The sequence below is a fragment of the Malaclemys terrapin genome, chromosome 2 (genome assembly GCF_027887155.1).
Source record: "Malaclemys terrapin pileata isolate rMalTer1 chromosome 2, rMalTer1.hap1, whole genome shotgun sequence".
Lineage (NCBI taxonomy): Eukaryota > Metazoa > Chordata > Testudines > Emydidae > Malaclemys > Malaclemys terrapin.
Window position 1 is genome coordinate 183,823,704 of NC_071506.1, and position 23,174 is coordinate 183,846,877.

Sequence of the window (23,174 nt, forward strand, 5' to 3'; positions counted from 1 at the left end):
TAGACCAATAGTGTGTGTATAGAACAATATTATTGTGTGTAACATCTTTCCTACCAATTGCATCCCAAACGTTTTTAAAGAATTATATATTAAAATACCGAGAATAAGAAAAAGGTATAAATCACAGAAAACTCTTATATGACAACATTTAGGTCGTGAATAAATTAGAACATAAAAGGATAAGGCCAATAATAGAGGGAGAGAAAATTTAAGATATCAATGAAGGTATGTTGTAAGACATGTACAATGTAAGGTAGAAATATAGGAAAGCTGCTTCATGGAACAGAAGCTACAGGAGAGAGGCTCTCTCATGGCAGTGGGCTGATTATACGAGGGGACAGAGAAGGCAGGTGCTTGACAAGCAGGTGGAGTAGAGAGAGAGAGACAAGGTGTGTGGAGCAGACTACTACAAGCCATGGAGAGTTTTAAAGGGGGTTGGCTAAATTTTACTCTCACTTACACAAATGCAAATCCCATGAATTGGAACAGAAGTTGCACTTGTGTAACGCTAAGCAGAATCTGGACAAAAGAAGGCAAGTTTGAACAGGATTGTGAAATGAATGCAGGAGCCAGTAAAGTGGATTGTGAATGGTGGAGATGTAGTCACACCGTGTGTGTGTGAGCAAGGGCGAGCTGCATTATTTGCCTTCTGCAGTTTGGAGCCCCTAGGAGTTAAGAGGAGTGAACTGCAGATATGTAAGGAAAGAGGAGATGAAATCATGGATAATTATACAGGTGTATTATACTAGATTAAGTTATTTGAATTTTGTTTATATTAATTGCATTTTGTTTATATTGTAGGTGAAGATTATGATCCTCTCCCCAAATCCTTGGTACTAATGAAGTACAGTACAGTGCAGGGAAATTCAGTCAAAGGAACTTGTAGCATAAAACAGGGGAGGTGCACACCTCTACCTTCACTGTCATTAGCAAATTAATCCATGTCTGAAATATTTGCCAGAGTTTATCCTATGCCTGGGGAAAGGATGGTAGCTTTCTTGCAAACAGCAATGACATCTTTTCTGTGTTGCTGCTGACTAGGATCTGCCAGGTCTCGCTCAGTGTGGGTGGGTGGTTGGGGGGAACTCCCTCATTTTGTGCTAGCAGCAGTGTCTGGTGAATAATTCCATGCTGGATGCTAACCTGAGCCAGATCCGCTCTGATAGGTAGGTGTGTGAGAGAGGAGAGCGCAATATGGAGTGAATTCTAGTGGCTTCTCGGGGGGGGGGGGGGGTCCAGAAAGAGGAGCCTCTGGAGCTGTCAGAGGTGCTGCTGAGTGAAAAAGCAGGGCCAGGGAGAGTCTCATTTCTCTTGTCCCCACTTGTCAGATTCACTTGGTTAAATTTCTTGCTTTAAAGCTAGTGAACCTGCATGTTCCTTTTCTCTGGTCCCTGCCCAACCTGGCTGGCTGAGCTGTCCATCAATACTCCCCCTGCCCCTTTCCTACCATTCCCAGTGATTGAAGGAAGAAAATGGAGCAAATGGAGTGGGTGGAAGGGAGTGGTGCAGATACTCTCATGTCTGATAGTCCAATAACACCCAAAAGCACAGGAGTAACAGCGACACATACACAGTGGCAACATAACCCAGGCTCTTACGTTGGCCTCATAGCAGAGGCAAGCACAACTGTCGCTTGCCTAGGCTGTCAGTCTGGGACAATTTGAATGAGGGGAACTATTTTTAAGTAAGTCTTAAGGTGTCATCTACCCTGCAGAAAACACTGTGTTTGGGAACCCAATGAAAACCTAGTTCACCGTTGCAATCTGGAAGGGACAGAACCATTCTAAACAGTTCCCAAACTGTCCTGCAGCGCTGGAAAGTCCACAGCTGTAGCATGACTTGGGATCATGGCTATCTCAGGAATCTTGTGGTCAAATTTGGATCATTAACCCTAGTCAGCACCCCCATGAGGCACACAAAGTTTCAAAGCAATCCAAGTGCCCGTGAGGATTTAAAACACGTAGAAGATTTGAGCTGTAAACAGAAAGTTGGTCCTAATCTTTTTAACTATAGGAGACCTGGGGGTCCACAATAATCTGTCCTGGCTATACTGCTTGACTAAACTGTTCCAGGAGAGTTCTGTGCTATACCTTGGAAATATTTTCTTCAGTAGAGCTGACACCTTAAAGGCTCTCTATCTAATCTAATGCAATCTAATGTAATCTAATCTATCTATATTACCCTCTACCTTCAATTAGGCCTGCAAATTCCATTCCCACCCCCACAAGAAACATTTATAGAAGGATGTTTTTGTTTGTTCGTTTTCAGTAAAAAATAAATACGCTTCCCCCACCCCATATACTTTCCATTGCCATATGGGAGACGAAGAAGGGAGTTTTGCATTTGGACCACTATAGGCTGTGAGGTTCATGGCTCTTTTTAGTTCCCCAGAGAGTAAATGCCACAAGCTTGGTACAACCCCCTTGAAAGCCCAGGCTCCTAGTCACAGGTGTTTTTACCCTTGAGACGGACAGCGCCATTGTCCCCCAGGTGCCTGCGGTCTGGGCTGTAATAGGATCTGGAATACGCTGTTGTGGCTCGTTCTACAAGGCGCTTTGCTATGCCCTGTCTCCTGCCCTCTCCTCCCTCGGCAGGCTGCTGTCCTGGCGCGGGGCTGGGTTGTGTAAGAGGAGCTGGATTGGCGTTGCCCTTTGAGGGTGATTTATGGGGGCGGGCGGGCTGTGCGAGCAGAGCTGCGTGCATGGCAGTGTCACTCTCCCTGCCCCAGAAAAGGCTCCGTCGCTGTGTTTGTATTTGTCCCGAGCAGTCACATGGAAACGGGTTCGCAGCGCGCCTCCGCCTCCCCTCGCCTAAACTTCAGCACCGGCTAGGATAGATGAGCGAGGGGCTGGAGCCACGCTTCAAAACGGGTCCGTTTCACAAGGCAAGGGGCTCCCCCTGTAACGCAGCGGCCATGCCCGTGTGACAGCGCGGAGCCGGGACCAGGCTCGGCCCTCCCAGCTTTCAGGTGAGTGGATCGGAGCTTGGCACTGCTCCCAAGTGCGTGGGAGCTGGCACTGCCCAGCGGAGTCAGGTGGGGAGGAGGTTTCGCAGCGGGTCATTTCTATGTGGGGGGAAGAGGGTCTGCAATGTGCGGGGGCTTGTTTGCAATGTGCGGGTGTTTTGTGTCTGCTTGGTTGGCCGCGCGCGGGGCACGTACTGTCCCAGGAACGGCTGGTGGATCATCGCCTCCCTCCCGGGTGCATCCCCGCTCTGCAACCTGCGGGTCACTCGCCACCTTGAAGGCTGTGGGCGGGCTGGGCTGGCAGCGGTAGGTCCGGGGGGCTACCGGGCTGCTGCTGCTGCTGCGTTTCCTTTTCCCTCCTGGCCTGTGCTCCCTCGCTCGGCCGTGGTGCCTGGCTGAGAGGAGTCATTCCTGCCAGCTGCCTTATTTGTTCAGCGGATGCCAGGCAGGGAACAGTAACTTTACTCTCTCCTCTCCCAGATAGCCAGGGGAGGATGGCTCAGCCAGAAGGGAGGAAAGTGTGAATGAAAGGAGGAGGAGAAGAAAGGCATCAGCTCATCATTCCCTCCTCCCGCCCCCCTTCCCTCCCACTCCCAAACTGGAATTGTATCAAGCCTTTAATTCAGTGGAAAGGAGTGAGCCATCCATGGAGACTCTCGCGCAGTCTGGGGCCAATAAACCTCCCAGCGGGTAAGAGACCCCCTGCAACACACTGGTCACAGTTAAGAGGCGGGGGAGGGATTTGTGGCTTTAATGACTGAATTTAAATTTATCGATTGATTTATTTTGGTAAGCTCCAGGAAGGTTTCCTACAATGCGTTTGTACAGCGCCCAGCACAATGGGGCCCCCTCCTAGCCTGGGGACCTTGGGTGCTATTCTCATAATAATAATTTACCTCACCGCAGCCCCCTCTCCTCCCACAAACCAGGGGTGACCCTCTTCCTCTGCTTGCAGTATTCCCGCAGCCCTCTGGGGATGGCAGCAGCCTGGAGAAGCAGAGCTTGAGTTGCTCTGGGCATGTGGTTTCACTGCTGCTGCTGGGGAGGTTTCCCAGGTAACTGGCTTGATCTGAGCTAGGGAGCCTGGGCTCATAGCTGTCAACAGTCCTGATCTGGCCAAGACTGTCCCCCCCTCCAGCCTCCACCCCCCAGCTGTTCACAGCAGGGGGAGGAGGTGGTGCCTGCTGCTCAGAAGGAGGGGGTGGGAGAATAAAGGGTAGCTGGCAGGGAGAGGGGTGGAGAGTGGAGCAGGGGAAGGTGGCATGTCATGGTGCTGAGCTGCTGCCAGGAGAGGAGCCCTGAGGGGCAGAGGCCAATCCCTGAGGGACAGGTACCAATAGGGAGAGCAGGAGGGCAACCCCCAGGAGAGAGTCACAAAGATGGGGGTGGGGGAAAAGAAGGGGAAACTGCTCTGGACTGACAGGATAAATGAGGAAGTCGGCCTGGAAGGGAGAGAAAAGTTGTGCATAAGGAAAAATGAAGGGAAGGAACTATGGGAATGATGTAAGGATAGAAGAGGGTAAAGTGTAGGAACAGAGGAGGGACAGGAGGCACCATAGGGAGAAGGAGAATGATTGTTGAGGAATTTCAGACTATTTTTCAGTGCCTCTGTCTTTAGAAAGAAAGTAGCTTAAAATTCACTAGGACATGTATATAACCCTCCTGCAACTGAGGGGGTAATGGCACCGAGCCCCAGCACTTGGTTGAAAATCATTCCTAGCAAAATGTTTACAGTTTTGATAATTGTGTCCAGCATTCCCTTGGGTGTGCCCAGAGGCACAAACACAGCACCTGTAGACAGTTATGTTTTGCCTTTTCCCTGTTACCTCCTTTTCCTCTGCCCTGTCCCTGTATGTCACGGCAATGGGGAAGACAGCTGCAGGCACAATGCAGGTGGTGCTGGGGTTCTGGAATTGGCATGTAGTTGCCAGGGGGAGAAAGTGTTGACATTCTAGAATCAGAACAGACTGGGATAATGTGATGAGGTTCTAGAATCATAGGTGAAGAGGAGCAAGTGCTGGTGTTCTGGAATTAGAGCAGAGAAGGAGGGTGCCATGACTCTAGCTGTTGTGGGGAAAGGGTCTACCGCATTTCAACTTCCATTCTAGGCTAGCATTAGGAGGCTCTTGGGACAGTAATGCACTTCTCTGCTGCTGCCACCCACTGCTGCTGCAGTCTCCAGGCTTTCAGATGTCTCTTTTGTGAAAGAAACTTATTTCTCCTTTGACCCAAAGTAACCAACCCCAACGTAACCCATATAATATAGATTGGGAACCTTAAAGAATAAATTAATGCTGGATGTCAAAGCAGTGACTATTAGTCCAGCTGCTAACTAATAAAACCAATAACATGAAGGTGTGGGTCATCCTTTATTGGAGTAAAAACTTACCAAGCATTTAAGTCACTCTCTTTTCTCTCATCATAATTTATAAGCTCTACTTCATACCATTTTCCCAGACTTGGTAAAAAACGTGATTCTTTCAAAAGTTTGCCATTTAATTTTAGTTCAGCATAAATCATATTGAAATGAAAAATCAGTAATTCTGGTATTTATACCTTAAATTAAACTAAGAAAACAAGTCTCTAATTTCTCTCCTTTTTAGTTGGAATAAAGCAGAGGATTGAAGTGTAACCGTGCTTTTGTTAATATAATGTTTCATTTTCCTAACTTGTCCACTTGTTTACATTTGCTAGTTTTGTAGTGTTATGACTGGTTTTCAGATCTATGCAGGGAGTGGTGGATGCAGGAAAATTGCCTCCAAAGGTATTCCTTTGTGCTGTACTAATAAAAACAGTATAGGTACAGTATTTCTTTGGCCTGTAGAATGAAATGTCAGCTTGGTGGTAGTTGTTGATTTGAGGTTTAATTCATGTTAAAGATAGTTTTCTTTTTAACAGTAACTTCTTTGAGTATCTGACTGTATCTGAATAGTATCTTTTAAAATTGTAATTTATTTAAAAAAACTAGTAAATCTGACCTCTCTCCTGTATTTTTAAGGATTTGAGGTATTAACATAAATTAGTTTAAAAAGTGCTGAGGAATGGGAACTAAGGTGTGAATTTGAATATATGTTTTGAAGAATAGGTTTGTGTCTGAATTGTGACTATGATGAAAAGTCTACACCTGGACTGCTCTGTAAGTTTGTCTCTCTCTCACCAACAGAAGTTGGTGCAATAAAAGATAATGCCTCACCAACCTTGTCTCTGTAATGGATACTTTAAGCAGTTTCACAACTTTGTTTTGGAAGTGCATATTATGTGTCTATCTCCAAGATTGTAACCGATAGAATGTGTGCAGATATATTGAGTTATTATGGACACTTCTAAATAAACCCCAAGTTCTCCATCCAATTTTAGCTGAGTATAGTAAAACTGGAGTAACCCCACTGGAGTATATGGACCAGATTCTGATCTCATGTACATGAGTATAAATCTTAGAGTATCTCCATAAACTTCAGTGGAATTATTCCAGATTTACACTAACATGACAGTAGAATTTGTTCCAAAGGTGAGATGTTCTTGGAATGTCTTATTGTACAGAATCTAGGTCTCATCCTTCTCCTGGTGAAGTTGATGACAAAAGTCCCATAAACTTCAGCGAGACCAGATACTCTATTTCATCAGCATTCAGCTCAGCAGTTGTATACCATCATCTTGATTTGGAATTTTACACGACCTGATGCATGCATGCCATCCATTGCCGATGTAGATTAGTACACTATTGAATTTCTAACTTTAGTATCTGATACTGATGAATAGCTAATTTGGTTCTTTACTAAATTTTTCCTTACCATTAAATGCGAAAATAGGAGGTACCAATGAAATATGGGAAGAGGCTTGTTTAGACTGCTTTTGTTGGCTTGCTGGTATCAAGAAAATAAATTAGCATTTGAGACTTTCAGGTGGATATGGAAATATATACATGGGTCTGTGGAAGTACCTGTTTTTCTCATGAAAGGACTGTAAAACAAATAAGTTACCTGTCTGAGGAAAAAAAATCCCACTAGAAATGTTTCTGATTTCACTAGTAATTGACATAGTTAAATAAGAGCAAGAGGTTAAAATGACCTTTACGTTGCAATTTTTAACAAAATTTAAGCACAACTGTCTTTTGTCTCTGGTTAAATCATTAATAGCACTATTACTAGCTTCCTTTGTTAAACTGGTGAGCAAAATTAACGCATCGTGTGGTCCACATAGAACAGTTTTACTATGTATTTCCCCCTGCTAAATTAATGGCCATGAAAAATGCGTCGAGGATGGTGAAATCTGTCTCCCCCTGTGAAATCTGGTCTTTTGTGTGCTTTTACCTGTACTATACAGATTTCACTGGGGAGACCAGTGTTTCTCAAACTGGGGATCCTGACCCTAGAGGGGTTTGTGTGGGGGGGTGATATCGCAAGGTTATTTTAGGGGTGGTCGTGGTATTGCCACCCTTTCTTCTGCACTGCCTTCAGAGCTGGGCAGCCAGAGGGTGGTGGCTGTTGGCTGGGCGCCCAGCTCTAAAGGCAGCAGCACAGAAGTAAGGGTGGCAATACCACACCATGCCACCCTTCTGCACTGCTGCTGGCAGCGGCTCTGCCTTCGGAGCTGGGCTCACGGCCAGCAGCTGCCGCTCTCTGTCTGCCCAGCTCTGAAGGTAGCGCCACCACCACCAGCAGCATAGAATTATGGGTAGCAGTACTGCAACCCCCCTACAATAATCTTGTGACCCCCCCCCCCCCACACACACACACACAACTCCTTTTTGGGTCAGGGCCCCTACAATTACAAGACCGTGAAATTTCAGATTTAAATAGCTGAAATCATGGAATTTATGATTTTTAAAATCCTATGACCATGAAATTGACCAAAATGGACTGAATTTGGTAGGGCCCTAACTATAAGTAATACATGACACAGTTTCTGGGAAAATTACCCACTTAGGAGTGTGATAGTGTTGTGTTGTTTTTAAAAGTGAGATAAACAATCTGACGAGAGTCTTGCAGTCCATCCCCCCCGCCCGCCACCTCTGAGTATTTGTCAGTTTTGGATAATATTTTTAGAATTTCCTAGCTAAGAAATATTATAATTACCAGTTACTAGATGGATGTTCTATATAACAATTAGTAATGCTATATTTAAATATACATTTTCATATGAGGAAGCTGATTTTTAAACTATGTAGTAGTGCCAACATGGGTGATATTCACTTCTGTGCAGAGGGCCAGCACAAAGTATATGCTTTATAATTTGTCCATGGTCCCTGTGTAGGACCAAGTCCTAAAAGTTTTAATTGCACCTTACCTTGAACATGTGCATTTGAAAGGAAGAGAATATGACTGTATGTTAAATTCTTAGATAATGTCATAATAAATACAAGCAAACATAACTTAAACTCTGCATTGTGGGCTAAATTCTGTCATTGGTTGCACAGATTCAGTTCTCATTGACATAAGTGGGAGAGGAACATAAACAACAAGGAGCAGAACTTAGTTCATAGCAGATGTTAGAATCAAGAAATACATCAGTTTAAAACATTGTTCACTAGCAGCATGGGGCCTGCTGCTCTTCCTAGTGGTTTCAATGGGAGTAGGGACGGGTCTCTGCTCTTGCATTTCAGAGGGAGTTCTGGGTGCTCAAGGAATTCAGCATTGAGTCCTAGGTGAAAGGATGGTTATATAGTTAAAGCACTGAACTGAGGGCTCATCAGATCTGGGCTCAATTCCTACTTTTCATGGGCTGTCTTGCAAGGTGCTGAGAATCCTCACTTCCGACTATAGCCATTGGGAGTTGCAAGTGTTCAGCATCTTGCCAGGTCAAGCCCCTACTGACTTCCCGTGTGACCTTGGACAAGACCTTTCGGCCCTAATTCAGAAAGTATCCTTATTCAGCAGGGCACTTAAGTGCTTTCTTGAATCAGGACCTTAAGCTCTGTGCCTCAGTTCCCCCTGTGTAAAACAGGATAATATTTCCCTACCTCACAGGGGCATTGTGAAGGTAAATACAAATATAGATTTGGGAGTTACTTAAACACTACACTGAAGGGACCCTATAAGTACCTAGACAGATAAAGATCATATATCATTACTAGGAGTTACAGTCAGGCCTCAGGACAAGTCTCTGAGTAAAGAATAGGCCAAGTTTTTAAGTCTTGTTTTGACTTTCAGTATAATTCTACTTAGGCTCCTTGTCTGTGTAGTTAATGTTAAATGACATACATCATTGAATTGCACAGCTAACTTTTAAAAAATGTTTTACTGTGTATTTATCTATCTTTACTATTTAACTCCCTAAGCCAGGTGTTTAAAGGACTGAGAAGACCTGCTGTATATAGAACATTACTCTGCACTATTTCTTTGCTTCCACTTGGACACTTTATTGAATTATAATATTCAGGCATCAAAAGATTTGAGATATAGAAAAAAACACTTCAGGGTTTTTATCTTTAAATCAAAAACTAGAACAACTGGAAAGCTTGATACTCTGTCTACACAGCACCTTCATTATACTTATATAAGACTCTTGTCTAATGTGTAGAATAATTGATGTGCAAGGATGATGAGGACAGAGTATGATTAGAAATGCAAACAAATATTATGGTAAATATTTTAAACATTCCCTGCCTCCGGCAACTCTTATGCAAACATGCCTACTCTGGGCACCATCCCTCATATTACAAATAGTAATAACCACATGGAGCCAAATTCCACCCTCATACACACACAACTCCCATGGAATTCAGTGGGAGTTGTGTATATGTATCTTAGAGCTGAAAATTCCCCATAAAATATGTCCTAGCATCATTGCAGACATAAGGCCTGATTCAAGAGTCTAGATCAGAAAGTAATTCCATTGATGTCGATAGAGTTACATCAACATAAAACTGTGGCAAGTGGGAAAAGAATCAAGCCCATTGCTTACAACAAAAATAATCCCGTTACAGTTTACATTTTGTATAAATACTGACATAAAATGAAAATAAAATATTTTTCAGTTCATTATGACTGATACATCAACATTGTTAAAGATCATTGTAGAAATAAACTATTTATTTATATACTCATTTAAAAATAAATTGGTTATACAACAAAATTGTCAGAAAAATACAGTAGAATGTATGCTATTTTTCTTATTCTCTCAATCATTTTCCAAAGCCTCCGTTTCTGATCTATTCCTTCTCTCATATTCCATTTTACCATCTCTTCCATTGTTTTCATGCTCTCATTCCATTCTCCCTTATTCTTTCACTATCTTTCTCTCTCCCCCGATCATCCTCGTTTCCCCTTGTATATTTTGCATTCCCTTTCCTCCCATTCTGCTTTGCCTCCCGGGGTCCTGTTAGTCCCAGTTAACCCTACCCTGCCAAATCTTGGGTGGTCTGCATAATTGTTTGTCCTCCATATCCTTTCCATGTAGTTTCTGTTTGGTTTCTCCTGGCTTTTGTTTCTGGATCTTCAGAGCTGCTTTAGTTCAGTCAGTTTTAGGAAAGCACTTGATTGCACAGGGATTAGTTACACTGGCATTGTGCTTTCATCTGTTTTACTTTTTTCCCCACCAGGCAAGCAGCACCAATGGGATAGTCCAACAGCATGGAAATAACATTTTAAAATACTTGTAATTTAAAATAGTTTATAAGGTATGAATTGACATAGCATGCATCATGGGACACAATTAAAAGACATATTTTGAAGGAGGCATTCATTACATTACTGTACTAGAAAGACAGCAAATTCAGATTTGGGGCTAGCAACTCCTTGACATCCTGTCATGGGGAGTATAGGCCCAGACTACCATGGTCACTTAGGGGTTACAAGCAGGCTAGCTATCTCTCCAGCTGTGGCTAATTACTGGGCCAGAAACAGCTGAGGCATAAGAAGTCTGCAGATCAGAAGAGATAGGTGGCTGCTAGAGAAACTGAGGATCTACAGAGAGAAGATTCCTTCAGCTGTTCAGACTGGCTGGAATCACTCCAGAATTTGAACTTCCAGAGAGGGAGAATCACAGTACTTAAGTCTGGAGAAGGCCTAAAAGAGAGGCAAGGTAAGAAGCAGCAAGAGATTGTGAGGAATCGGTCGCAGCTACTGAAGTAGGATCCTGGGCTGGTAGTCAGAGGAGCAAGTGAGCCTGGGTTTCCCTGCCATCACCAGCAAAGGGGGCAGTAAAACAGGCTAATATGATCCTTGGAATCACAAGTAGGAGCTGAGAGGTTATTTTTGCCTTTGTATCTGGCTCTGTTGTAATTGCTGCTGAAACACTGTGTCCTTTTCTGGTGTCAGCCGTTCAACAAGGATGTTGATAGATTGGAGAGGGTTCAGAGAAGAGCGAGGAGAACGATTAAAGAATTAGAAAACCTGCCTTCTGGTGATAGATTGAGCTCCTTGAGCCTATTTAGCTTATCAAAGAGAAGGTTAAGGAGAGACATGAACACAGTCTAGCAGTACCTAGATAGGTGTAATGGAGTCAGCTGTCTTCCTTGTAACCCTTCATGGCCAGGGGTTTCATGCTAATAGTTTTTCCCTCAAAGGGCTTCTTAAACAAACGTCACACAGGCTTTTCTCGCCCACTCACCATCCCTTCTTGGGGGTCGGAGCTTTATTTATGTGAATAAACTCAAAAATAAACTTCAAAGTCCATGGTTTTTACCCTCCTCTCAGGTCACTCCCAGCGCCTACCTGTCTGAAGCCTCGGGGTTCTGGCTTTGGCTTCCAAACAGCCTGGTATCAAAGTCTTCCTTGAAGCCTTTTTTACGTCCTGACATTTTCGAACTTCCCTCTTCCCTACAGACATCTGCTGCCCTTCATAGGGAATTACCTGATCCAATCCAATTTTTAGTAATCAGCATTGGCTAGTCCTAGCCCTTAAGGGGCAAGCCACCCTATTGCAATAGGGAACAAACTCTTTGACCCCTCAGAGCAAAAGGGGCAGGACTTTGTGGAGGTTGTCATTAGTGACAATTGCTAGAGTCATTGGACTTCTAGTCTGTCAGACTCTTTATTGTCATGTAAGGTTAGAGACTATAAACAACCCAGCCAGAGGGCTGCAGCAGTGTTTAATTTGTAATGGAAAAAAATGCCAGGGCTCAAGCAATGTTTTTTTACATTCATAATTGATGTGGCAAGCCCAGAGGTGCTGGGGCTATGAACTGTCAAGCCTACAGGTACTGGGGCTCAGCCCTGTTAAGCCCTAGCACAAATTATGCTGGAGTCATAAGAGGAGAGCCATCTGACACAGGGTCAAATACAGAGCCGGCTCCAGGCACCAGTGCAGGAAGCAGGTGCTTGGGGTGGCCAATGGAAATGGGGTGGCACATCCAGGTCTTTGGTGGAAATTTCGCGGCGGGTCTCTCAGTCCCTCTCGAACGCAAGGACTGGCCGCCAAATTGCTGCTGAAGAATGAAGCGGCGCGGTACAGCTGCCGCCAAAGTGCCACCAATCACGGCTTTATCTTTTTTTCTTTTTTTTTTCCCTTCGCTGCTTGGGGCGGCAAAAAAGCTGGAGCCGGCCCTGGTCAAACAATTGTAGGTGGAGAGGTGGGGAAACTGATGAAGACTTTCTATAACACCAGCCACAGCCATGAGAGGTGCTGGTGTGCAAATGCATCCCCAGACTCATCCCTTAATGGCTTTCCATTTCTTAACAGAGATGTATAGTGCTTCTTCTGGCATGGAATGTATTAGTAGTTATGGCCAGAGTTACTGCCCTCACATGAGTTGCAGTTATCTGAATGCATGTACACAATCTTCCCAACATTTCTGGCATTTCGGGAAGGTCTTTATCTATGTACATCTCTACCCCGATATAACGCTGTCCCCGGGAGCCAAAAAATCTTACCGCGTTATATCGAATTTGCTTTGATCCATCAGAGTGCGCAGTCCCACCCTGCCCCCGGAGCACTGCTTTACCACGTTATATCTGAATTCGTGTTGTATCAGGTCATGCTATATCGGGGTAGAGGTGTATTTAAAAGGCTCCTGTCATCACACTGCCTGAGCACCTCATAAAAATTAATGATTGCCTCCTCGGAGCACCTCTGTGAGGCAGGGAACTGATAACCCCATCTACAAATGGGAAACTGAACAGATTAAATTACTTGCCCAAAGTTGCACAGGATGTCTGTGTCTAAGCTAGGAAGGGAACCCAGATTTCCTGATTCCCAGTTCAGTGCCCGAACAAAGCTTCCACTGAGCTAGATTTTCAACACACTCTCGTTGATTCCGACAAACTTATTTTTTGACATATCTGATGCCATGCTGTGGTGCAAATTTCTCCATTGGTCTGTCATCTAGATCTCTATGAAAATAGACAGTTTTTACATTTTTAACCCCCTACGCTGGGACATCCAGAAGGCTCCAGAAGCTTCCTTTGTATCTTGGTGGATGAAGTCAGCTGGCAGTTTAGAATTACAAAGAGATTTTAAATCAACATTTTCTAGACAATTTCAGGATTTTAAGGAGCTCTTCAAAGTAGTCTGATCTCCTGATAATGGAAATTCGAGCTACTATCCAATGTCCTCTCCTGTTTTTCAGTATGCATGCTCCTACAGTAAATAATATGAATAGTTGCATTGATCTTTCAATGAATAATATTAATTTTCTTAATGTAAAGTATGTTTTCAGAGATGTGAGGTAGGTGACCAGTGAGCCAGACTGCTTATCACTAAGTAAGTGATCCTGTGAATAGTATATTGTCATAGTTTCAGCATTACAGTGGCAGAATTTAGCCAGAGATTTAGCACATGCCAAAAAATGAGTCAGAAAGATTGCATGTCAGGGGAGTGCTGAGATATCTGTGACCCACAGTATCTGATATCTACATTTAGTACTTGTGCACCAGAAATAAGGTTGTCTTTTCAATGGATTAATGTTGCATTATTCCACCCTTTAATGTGCTTTGGGTTTCTGTGTGTACTTTTGAACCATAGTACTTGAAGTCTGAAAATGACTGCAAAAAATGACACTGTGACAGTTCCCTATTTATTCTCTCTCTTTCTCTCAATAACTTCCAAACCAACACTGTTATGTTTACATGTCAAAAAAAATATTTTTTTTTCTAACTGCCAGCCCTGTTTGTTCAACCTGGGATCAGAAGTTCAAACTGTTGCATCACCAGTGATAGTAAATATTCAACAATCAGGTTTGAGATGATAATTTTACTAAGGATGTATGAGGTTGAAGAGAATCCAGCCTGGTCTTTCTAAGTTGTAATAGCTCTGTTATGCTAATCAGAGTAGGAACTTGTTTTTCTCAGTAAATAGATAAGACTCAAAGTCACACAGGGGGCACAGATGTTGAATTAGAAGGTGACATTGTCACACGGTCAATTTTCTAACAATAATCACCTGTAAAGTTCAGCAGTAGTGACCAACATAATAATACTTAATCAGTCCAATAAGTGAGCCTTTACCTGTAAGCGAAGGACTGCTAACAATCCACTTAAAATGCTGCATTCTCCATACTTCTATTTCTTCAGTTGTGTATTAATTGGTAGTCTGTTGATTAATATATAAATACTTGTTAATCAAATCACCCCTTATTGTAATATGGTTGTGAATCTGAATTAGAAAGGTAGAACTGCTATGCACGGTACTCTTTTTTGCAATAATCACAGTTAAATCTTGCCTTAGGAAGAACAAGTAAATACCAGGGCATGTTTTCACAGTGCATAGGGTTTTTGTCTGCACAATATTCACAGATGGCTGGTAAGGTTGCCTGTCCCAATCACCAAACATAGCTTTAATAAATTTACCAGGTGCTGTAGTTAATTTTCTATTTATATAGCTTAATGTAAGTGCATTAAAAAATCAGCATATGGAGTCTTCGAGACGTATGCTCAGGCAACAACAGGCATACAGCAGAACTCTTTTTTTGAGGTCTTGCTGTCAACATATATTCATGGACCTCCATTTTCACTATAGGCCTCTATGATTCCCACTTGTCTGCCAAATCTCTTTCCTCTCCATGTCTGGAGTCACCCTTACTTTTTGAGGATTGTTTTTAATTCTTGGGTGACCTGACATGGGGAAGGAGGGCCAAAGGCAGGAATTTGGCTTCCTCAACGGAGCAGGGAAGCTGGATGGAGCTCCCACACATGAAATTCTCAAAATATTGGAACCAGCAGTAGCATTGGTGTGAACTGGAAAAAATGCAGATTGATCATCTAGTTAAACTACCTATCTACATTGGCCTTTGCTTCAAAAGCGCTCCCCTCTCCCCAATGCACACATCCCATGACATGAGCTTGCCATAACTTCTCAGCGTAGCTGGAGGCCATTACAACCTGTTCATGGCAGAAAATACGAAAGCAAATCCTATTCAAAGGTCTTTAAAAATGATCTCAAATAATTTTATTTTATTATCTGTCTTTTAGTGAAGTTTTAAATGTAAAAGTTTTTGAACTGTCTCTTGAGAGTTTGTTGAGGTTATGTTTGGGGGGGTACAGTAAGTACTTGGTCTTATTCTCCTCTCCCATCCCACTCTACCCTCCTGAGTACGCAGGGAGAAGTGAGAAACACATACACACACAAAAGTTGTTTAATTTTTGCTCTTCTGCACTTAGTGGTTTTCCTGACTACATTTTTGACTGGGGGGATTATTGCACATATGCAGCAAAAACACTAACTAAATAGAGTCAGGATTGAATGCATAGGTGTAGTTTGACTTCTGTATTTGGCGGGGGGGCAGCTCCAGTCAGGCCAATGGTGCCACGCATGGGGGGGGGCAAATTTCACGGCTCTGGCTTGGAGTTGGGGGGGCAACATCCCATCAACCCGCCCTCCCCTACTACTCCTATGATTGAATGGCACATTCTGTATTCACTGTGGACCAGACATATACTTTCCTTTTCATGATGGCTCTCACAGCTTGGTGAAATTAGTCTGCAAAGTCAGTAAGTAACATCAGCCCAATGTGAAGAAGAAATCATTTTACTTTTTTCTATGTTGTCCTCTTATCTCCTTTCATCTTGTTTGAGTGCTTTACATCTACATGAAATGGCAGAGGCTCTGAATGCTGAGAAAAAAATATCTTGGTGCAATGCGGACAATCTTTTTTTGTTTGTTTTTGAGTAACTTCTTTTGGCACTTGATACCCAGCCTATGCATTTATGGGTACCAGAGAAGTTACTCCTGGGTCCCTTGGAGCATAGCTCCTATTTCAACATCATCATAGCTCTCTCAGCGCTAACCGATCTTGTCTTACTATTACTGTTACCATTTGCTTTTCCAAAACACACTGTGCTGTTCTGATAAATATAATAAGACTTTCTGCTAGATAAGGTTACCAAACTTTAGGATCCAACATCACAAAAACCTAGGTAAATGACACCTACAGATAAGTTATAATACTTAAGATGGAAGCTTCTAATCAGGATTTGTTGTACAAATATTGTAAACAGATCAAACCTTGTCACCCCGCGACGAGAGTTTTAGTTCACAGAAAGGATTTTGCCAATTATCCTTCTCCATCTCTTTGTATTTCTCTCTCTATTGCTCTGCAGTCTGCTAGTTGAAGGTAGTGGCCCTGAAGCAATCTCTTTTTCAGGCTATATTTTTACTTGGATTTGTTCCCGAAATTCCTGATGATTTTACTTGCTATAAGTGGCGTTAGGGCTCGATGAGTTGGAAAGCTCCTTGGTTATCCAATGGCATTGCAGAAAGCCGTAATGTATTGCCCTAATGTCATACCAGGATACCACATCAGGATAATTTTGTGGCCCTCTGGACATATAAAGTCTTCTCTTTCTCTCTCCCGCTCTCTGTAAGTGCACAAGTGTCTCTGGTTGTATGCTTGTGTGTGTGTGTGTGTGTGTGTGTGCGCGCGTGTGTTCTTCCTTTCTAGCTTCTTGGAAGGAAGAAAATATGTCTCTTATCTCTCTTCTGGCCCATAAACCCCATAGAGGTGGACGTTCCTTGACGCAAGAGCATCCACCCTAAACCCCTTCCTCCTCATGCTCAGCTGTACAGGTAGCCTTCATGCAGGCGGATTAACACACAAGCCCATGGACCCTGAATAATTTGGGGGGCCCCGCAGGACCTGTGTAGAAGAGGGGGGCCTGTGTCCCCACCCCCGGAGCACACTGTCCAGGGCAGGTGGAGGGTCCGGGGCGTCCCACAATGGCCCAGGCTCCCTGTGCCACACTTATCATGGCCTGGGTCTGACTTTGGCCTCGCCCAGGGTGGGTCCTCAGGGGGAAGAGGAGGAGCAGGGGGTGGGGCCCTGTGGTGACATCTGTCAAATAAATAAAAAATATGGACTTCATAAATTGTTTTAAGATCCAGGGATGAGAGTTGCATACATGCAAAGTATTATACTTATTTTTATTTAATTAATAGAGTAGATTTCTCTTGTAGCTGACAAGACAATCAAAAGGCCAGATTTTGGTGCTGGAATGATTGAAAGGTTAAAAATGAGTAATTTTCTTCATCCATGCTCTCTCCCTTTCTTGTCAAAGCTCTTTTGTGTCATCCTTAAATATATGATCAACAAGAGACTCAGCATTTTTTATTATTTTTTTTGGTTAGACGCTCCGGAATTCTTAGTTAGAATCATGGATCTCTTCTCTAAGTGATATTTCTAATGTAACACTGTGCAGACAGACTAAAGGCAGGCAGGATAGTCTCAGGTGCTGTCTATTCCTGTGGTTTATTGGGCTCTGTTGAGACAGAGACTGTATGAATCTGCTTGCTTTGTGAGAAAATGAAAATGGTGACTCACATAAAACACCTGATTGACTGATAGTTGGTGGAGAATCATAAACAGGGCTTTGATCAGTTGCTTTGAGGCAATTTGTGATAGAACTTCATTCTGTCCTTTGAGCATTAAGGGAAATAAGCAAGCTACCTCTACCTTCCCATCCCCACCTGCACCCATATTACTGCACCTTGCTTGCAACACAGGAGTCTGACACTGGTGTTATTCCACTGACATCAGTGGTGTTACTCCTGATTTACAGTGGTGTAAGACTGAAAGAGCAGAAATTATACAAATACACATAAATGGGACCAGAATCAGGACCTCTTTCATGTACTGTGTGTTAATACTGGTGGTTTAAGCCACATACACACCTCTCCTAATCATCCAAATTAATTTGGTCCCCTGATTTTAGATATTATCTGATGTCTTCACTGCCAAAAAAGATGGTTTTTTACTAAGGCTGTCAAGTGATTAAAAAAATTAATCATGATTAATTGCGCGATTAAAAAAATTAATTGTGATTCATCGCACTGGTAAGCAACAGTAGAATACCATTTATTTAAATATTTTGGATGTTTTCTACATTTTCAAATATATTGATTTCAATTACAACACAGAATACAAAGTGTACAGTGCTCACTTTATATTTATTTGTGATTACAAGTATTTTCATTGTAAAAAAACAACAGAATAGTATTTTTCAATTCACCTAATACAAGTGCTGTAGTGCAATCTCTTTATCATGAAAGTTTAACTTACAAATGTAGAATTATGTACAAAAACCCCTGCACTCAAAAGTAAAACAATGTAAGGTTTTAGAGCCTGCAAGTCCACTCAATCCTACTCCTTGTTCAGCCAATCGCTCAGACAAACTAGCTTGTTTACATTTTCAGGAGATAATGCTGCCTGCTGCTTGTTTATAATGTCACCTGAAAGTGAGAACAGGGGTTCTCATGGCACTGTTGTAGCCAGCGTCACAAGATATTTACGTGCCAGATGTGCTAAAGATTCCTATGTCCCTTCATGCTTCAACTACCATTCCAGGGGACATGCGTCCATGCTGATAACGAGTTCTGCTCGATAACAATCCAAAGCAGTGCGGACCGATGCATGTTCATTTTCATTATTTGAGTCAGATGCCACCAGCAGAAGGTTGATTTTCTTTTTTGGTGGTTTGGGTTCTGTAGTTTCCGCATTGGAGTTGTTCTTTTAAGACTTCTGAAAGCATGCTCCACACCTCATCCCTCTCAGATTTTGGAAGGCCCTTCAGATTCTTAAACCTTGAGTCAAGTGCTGTAACTATCTTTAGAAATCTCACATTGGTACCTTCTTTGCGTTTTGTCAAATCTGCAGTGAAAGTGTTCTTAAAATGTACAACATGTTGTGGGTCATCATCTGAAACTGCTATAACATGAAATATCTGGCAGAATGCGGGTAAAACAGAGCAGGGGACATACAATTCTCTCCCAAGGAGTTCAGTCACAAATTTAATTAATGCATTTTTTTTTTAACAATCGTCATCTGTATGGAAGCATGTCCTCTGGAATGGTGGCCGAAGCATGAACGGGCATGTGAATGTTTAGCATATCTGGCACATAAATACCTTGCAAAGCTGGCTACACAAGTGCCATGCAAATGCTTGTTCTAACTTTCTGGTGACATTGTAAATAAGAAGCAGGCAGCATTATCTCCTGTAAATGTAAACAACTTGTTTGTCTTAGCCATTGGATGAACAAGAAGTAGGACTGAGTGGACATGTAGGTGCTGAAGTTTTACATTGTTTTGTTTTTGAGTGCAGCTATGTAACAAACAACCCCTTAATTTGTAAGTTGCACTTTCACCATAAAGAGATTTCACTACAGTACTTGTATGAGGTGAATTGAAAAATACTATTTATTTTGTTTATCATTTTTACAGTGCAAATATTTGTAATAAAAATAATATATGCTTTGAGTTCAATTACAACACAGAATACAACATATATGAAAATGTAGAAAAACATCCAAAATGTTTAATAAATTTCAATTGATATTCTATTGTGCAATTAAAACTGTGATTAATCTTTTTTTTTTTTTTTTTAACTATGGTTTGTAACCTGTCCTTTAAATCGGCTTCTGTACCAATGACTGGACGATAGCTAATGTAACACCAATATTTGAAAAGGGCTCCAGAGGTGATTCCGGCAATTACAGAGTGATAAGTCTAACGTCAGTACCGGGCAAATTAGTTAAAACAAGAGTAAAGAATAAAATTGTCAGACACATAGAAGAACATTAATTGTTAGGCAAAAGTCAATATGATTTCTGTAAAGGGAAATCATGTCTTACTAATCTATTAGAGTTCTTTGACGGGTTCAACAAACATGTGGACAAGGGGATCCAGTGGACATAGTGTACTTAGATTTCCAGAAAGTCTTTGACAAGGTCCCTCACTAAAGACTCTTACGTAAATTAAATTGTCATGGAATAAGAGGGAAGATCCTTTCATGGATTGAGAACTGATTAAAAGACAAGGACAAAGAGTAGGAATAAAGCATAAATTTTCAGAATGGAGAGGGGTAGCTAGTGGTGTTCCCCAAGGGTCAGCCCTAGGACCAATCCTATTCAACTTATTCTTAAATGATCTGGAGAAAGGGGTAAACGGTGAGGTGGCAAAGTTTGCAGACGATACTACACTGCTCAAGATAGTTAAGACCAAAGCAGACTGTGAAGAACTTCAAAAAGATCTCACAAAACTAAGTGATTGTGCAACAAAATGGCAAATGAAATTTAATGTGGATAAACATAAAGTAATGCACGATGGAAAAAATAACCCCAACTATACATACAATATGATGGGGGCTAATTTAGCTACAACTAATCAGGAAAGAGCTCTTGGAGTCATCATGGCTAGTTCTCTGAAGACGTCCACGCAGTGTGCAGCGGCAGTCAAAAAAGCAAACAGGATGTTAGGAATCATTAAAAAAGGAATAGAGAATAAGACGGAGAATATCTTATTGCCCTTATATAAATCCATGGTGCGCCCACATCTTGAATACTGCATACAGTTGTGGTCTCCTCATCTCAGAAAAGATATACTGGCATTAGAAAAGATTCAGAGAAGGGCAACTAAAATGATTAGGGGTTTTGGAACAGGTCCCATATGAGGAGAGATTAAAGAGGCTAGGACTTTTCAGCTTGGAAAAGAGGAGACTAAGGGAGGATATGATAGAGGTATATAAAATCATGAGTGGTGTGGAGAAAGTGAATAAGGAAAAGTTATTTACTTATTCCCATAATACAAGAACCAGGGGTCATCAAATGAAATTAATAGGCAGCAGGTTTAAAACAAATAAAAAGAAGTTCTTCACATAGCGCACAGTCAACCTGTGGAACTCCTTGCCTGAGGAGGTTGTGAAGGCTAGGACTATAACAGGGTTTAAAAGAGAACTAGATAAATTCATGGAGATTAAGTCCATTAATGACTATTAGCCAGGACGGGTAAGGAATGGTGTCCCTAGCCTCTGTCTGTCAGAGGGTGGAGATGGATGTCAGGAGAGAGATCAGTTGATCATTGCATGTTAGGTTCACTTCCTCTGGGGCACCTGGCATTGGTCACTGTTGGTAGACAGGATACTGGGCTGGATGGACCTTTGGTCTGACCCAATATGGCCAGTCTTATGTTCTTCTTATGTAATCATGCTAACTTTTTTTGAGTTAATCGCATGAGTCAACTGAAATTAATCGACAGCCTATTTTTTACAGAGAGATAGCTAACATGCATGCATTAGTTGGCTCACTGTTAAATGCTATTGGAGACAAGGCTCAAGTGGTTCTTACTACAATGTCAGACTCAGAACTATACCTACACCTGTGGTTGACCTCAAGTAGCTACATCATGGTAAAACTACAGTGCCTTGCCTCCATTAGCATTTACCGGTGGGATAGGTGAATGTGGATTAGTTGCCTTGCTGTAAAAGCACACCTTTTTTGGCAGTGAAGACACAGTCTTTGTTTGAGCAAGAAGGGTAGGTTGTTGCTTCTCCTAGTGCTGTTAGCCTCATGACCAGATACCAATAATATTTTTTAAAAGCGTGCAAATTGTTTTGTGACTTTAGGCCACCTGGAATTGAAAACCCTGCCCGTTTTTATCACTGTTTATGGTAACAAATTCTCAAATTAGCCATAGCTGTTTTGGAATGAAATGTTACTCCTTGAACTCTGGTGGTTAGATACTTTTAATAGGAGAAAATATGTGAGTCATGCCTACTGGGAAGTAGTTTACAAATATAAAACTGCCTTGAGTACAAAACTTGTTTACACATATACCTTGGGTTTCTTGCTATGAAAAGCACTGTAAATTCCCCATGTTGTTTGTTTTTCATAGAGTAACAGAATGAAAAGGTGCTTACAAAGTATTGCCAATTATTTGTATTTTAACTTGCTACACAAGAGGATTTTTCTGATTTTAAAATTTGTTGTCTGTCTTTTTCCCCAACCATTTATGAAATCTGTATGGTAGTCTGTGAATTGTCTGTTCCAGAAAGTTAAAGCATTAGGAACATCTATAATATGGGGCCTGATCCTGCAACCTTTAGTCACATAATTAGTCTCTTTAACATCAACGGGACTGCACACTTGCTTAAAGTTCATCATGTGCTTAAGCATTCTGTTAGATCAGGACCTAATAGCATAGGATTTGCAGAGTGGGCCCATGTAAACAGATCAACCTGGAGATAAGAAAGGTGTATATGACAATATATTTCTCTCAAGTTTCTTATCTTTTCACGTTTGTCTTTGCTAGAGATAGACCTGAGCCATGAAGTTCAGGATCTGGAGCTGAGCTTTTCTAAAGTTCATGGGGTGTTCTTGTCCAGAGAGCTGATTCATCACAGTCCAGAGGCAGTGGAAAGCAGTCATGAAATTTTTATTCAGGGTTTTGGTTTGGTCCGAGCTCTAGTGACAAATGGCATATGGTGGAACAAAAAAGAACAGGAGCCAAGCAGAAGTGCTTCTAAATTTCAATACAGTGTGTGGAAAAACAACTTGACATTGATCTGCTTTTCCCATTTCCTTCCCCCCCCCCCCACCCAGCTTTCAGATTCACTAGAAATAGCTAGTATTACTAAAACTGACCAAAAATTGGAATTTCCATTCCAAATTAGGTCAAAGACTTGAAATATCAAAATTTTTCATGGGACAGAAATGGCTAGACAGTTTTTAGTTTTGGCATATGGCAAGCTTATGCCCAAATAAATTTGTTAGTCTTTAAGGTGCCACCGGACTCCTCGTTATTTTTGTGGATACAGACTAACACGGCTACCCCTCTGATAGTTTTGGCGTGTTCATCAAAGCAAAACACTTTGACATTCCCAGATTGAAACGTTTTCATTCAGTTCAACAATCCAAAATATTTTGAGTCAGGTTGAGCCAACCCCAAACAAACAATTTCATTTTGATTTTCGCAACAGGAAACCAAAAATGTCAGCAAAATTGAAATTTTCCCATAGAAAATTTTGATTTGGTAGAAACTGTGTCTATTGAAAAATCATTTGGAGGG

At 42.0% G+C, this 23,174-nt stretch overlaps 1 protein-coding gene across 2 annotated transcripts in view; it reads left to right on the top strand.

The window, feature by feature from the left end:
- The first annotated feature begins 2,714 nt into the window (after positions 1 to 2,714).
- Positions 2,715 to 23,174, top strand: part of LOC128832009 (protein cordon-bleu-like) — a 178,453-nt gene continuing 157,993 nt past the window's right edge. Inside the window, exons 1-2 of one of the 2 annotated variants that reach the window (XM_054019005.1) lie at positions 2,715 to 2,968; positions 3,446 to 3,655. In XM_054019005.1, coding sequence (XP_053874980.1) covers positions 3,612 to 3,655 — 44 coding nt within the window. In that variant the 5' untranslated portion in view covers positions 2,715 to 2,968; positions 3,446 to 3,611. The remainder of the gene's footprint in view (positions 2,969 to 3,445; positions 3,656 to 23,174) is intronic. The other variant, XM_054019006.1, reaches the window with a different exon arrangement.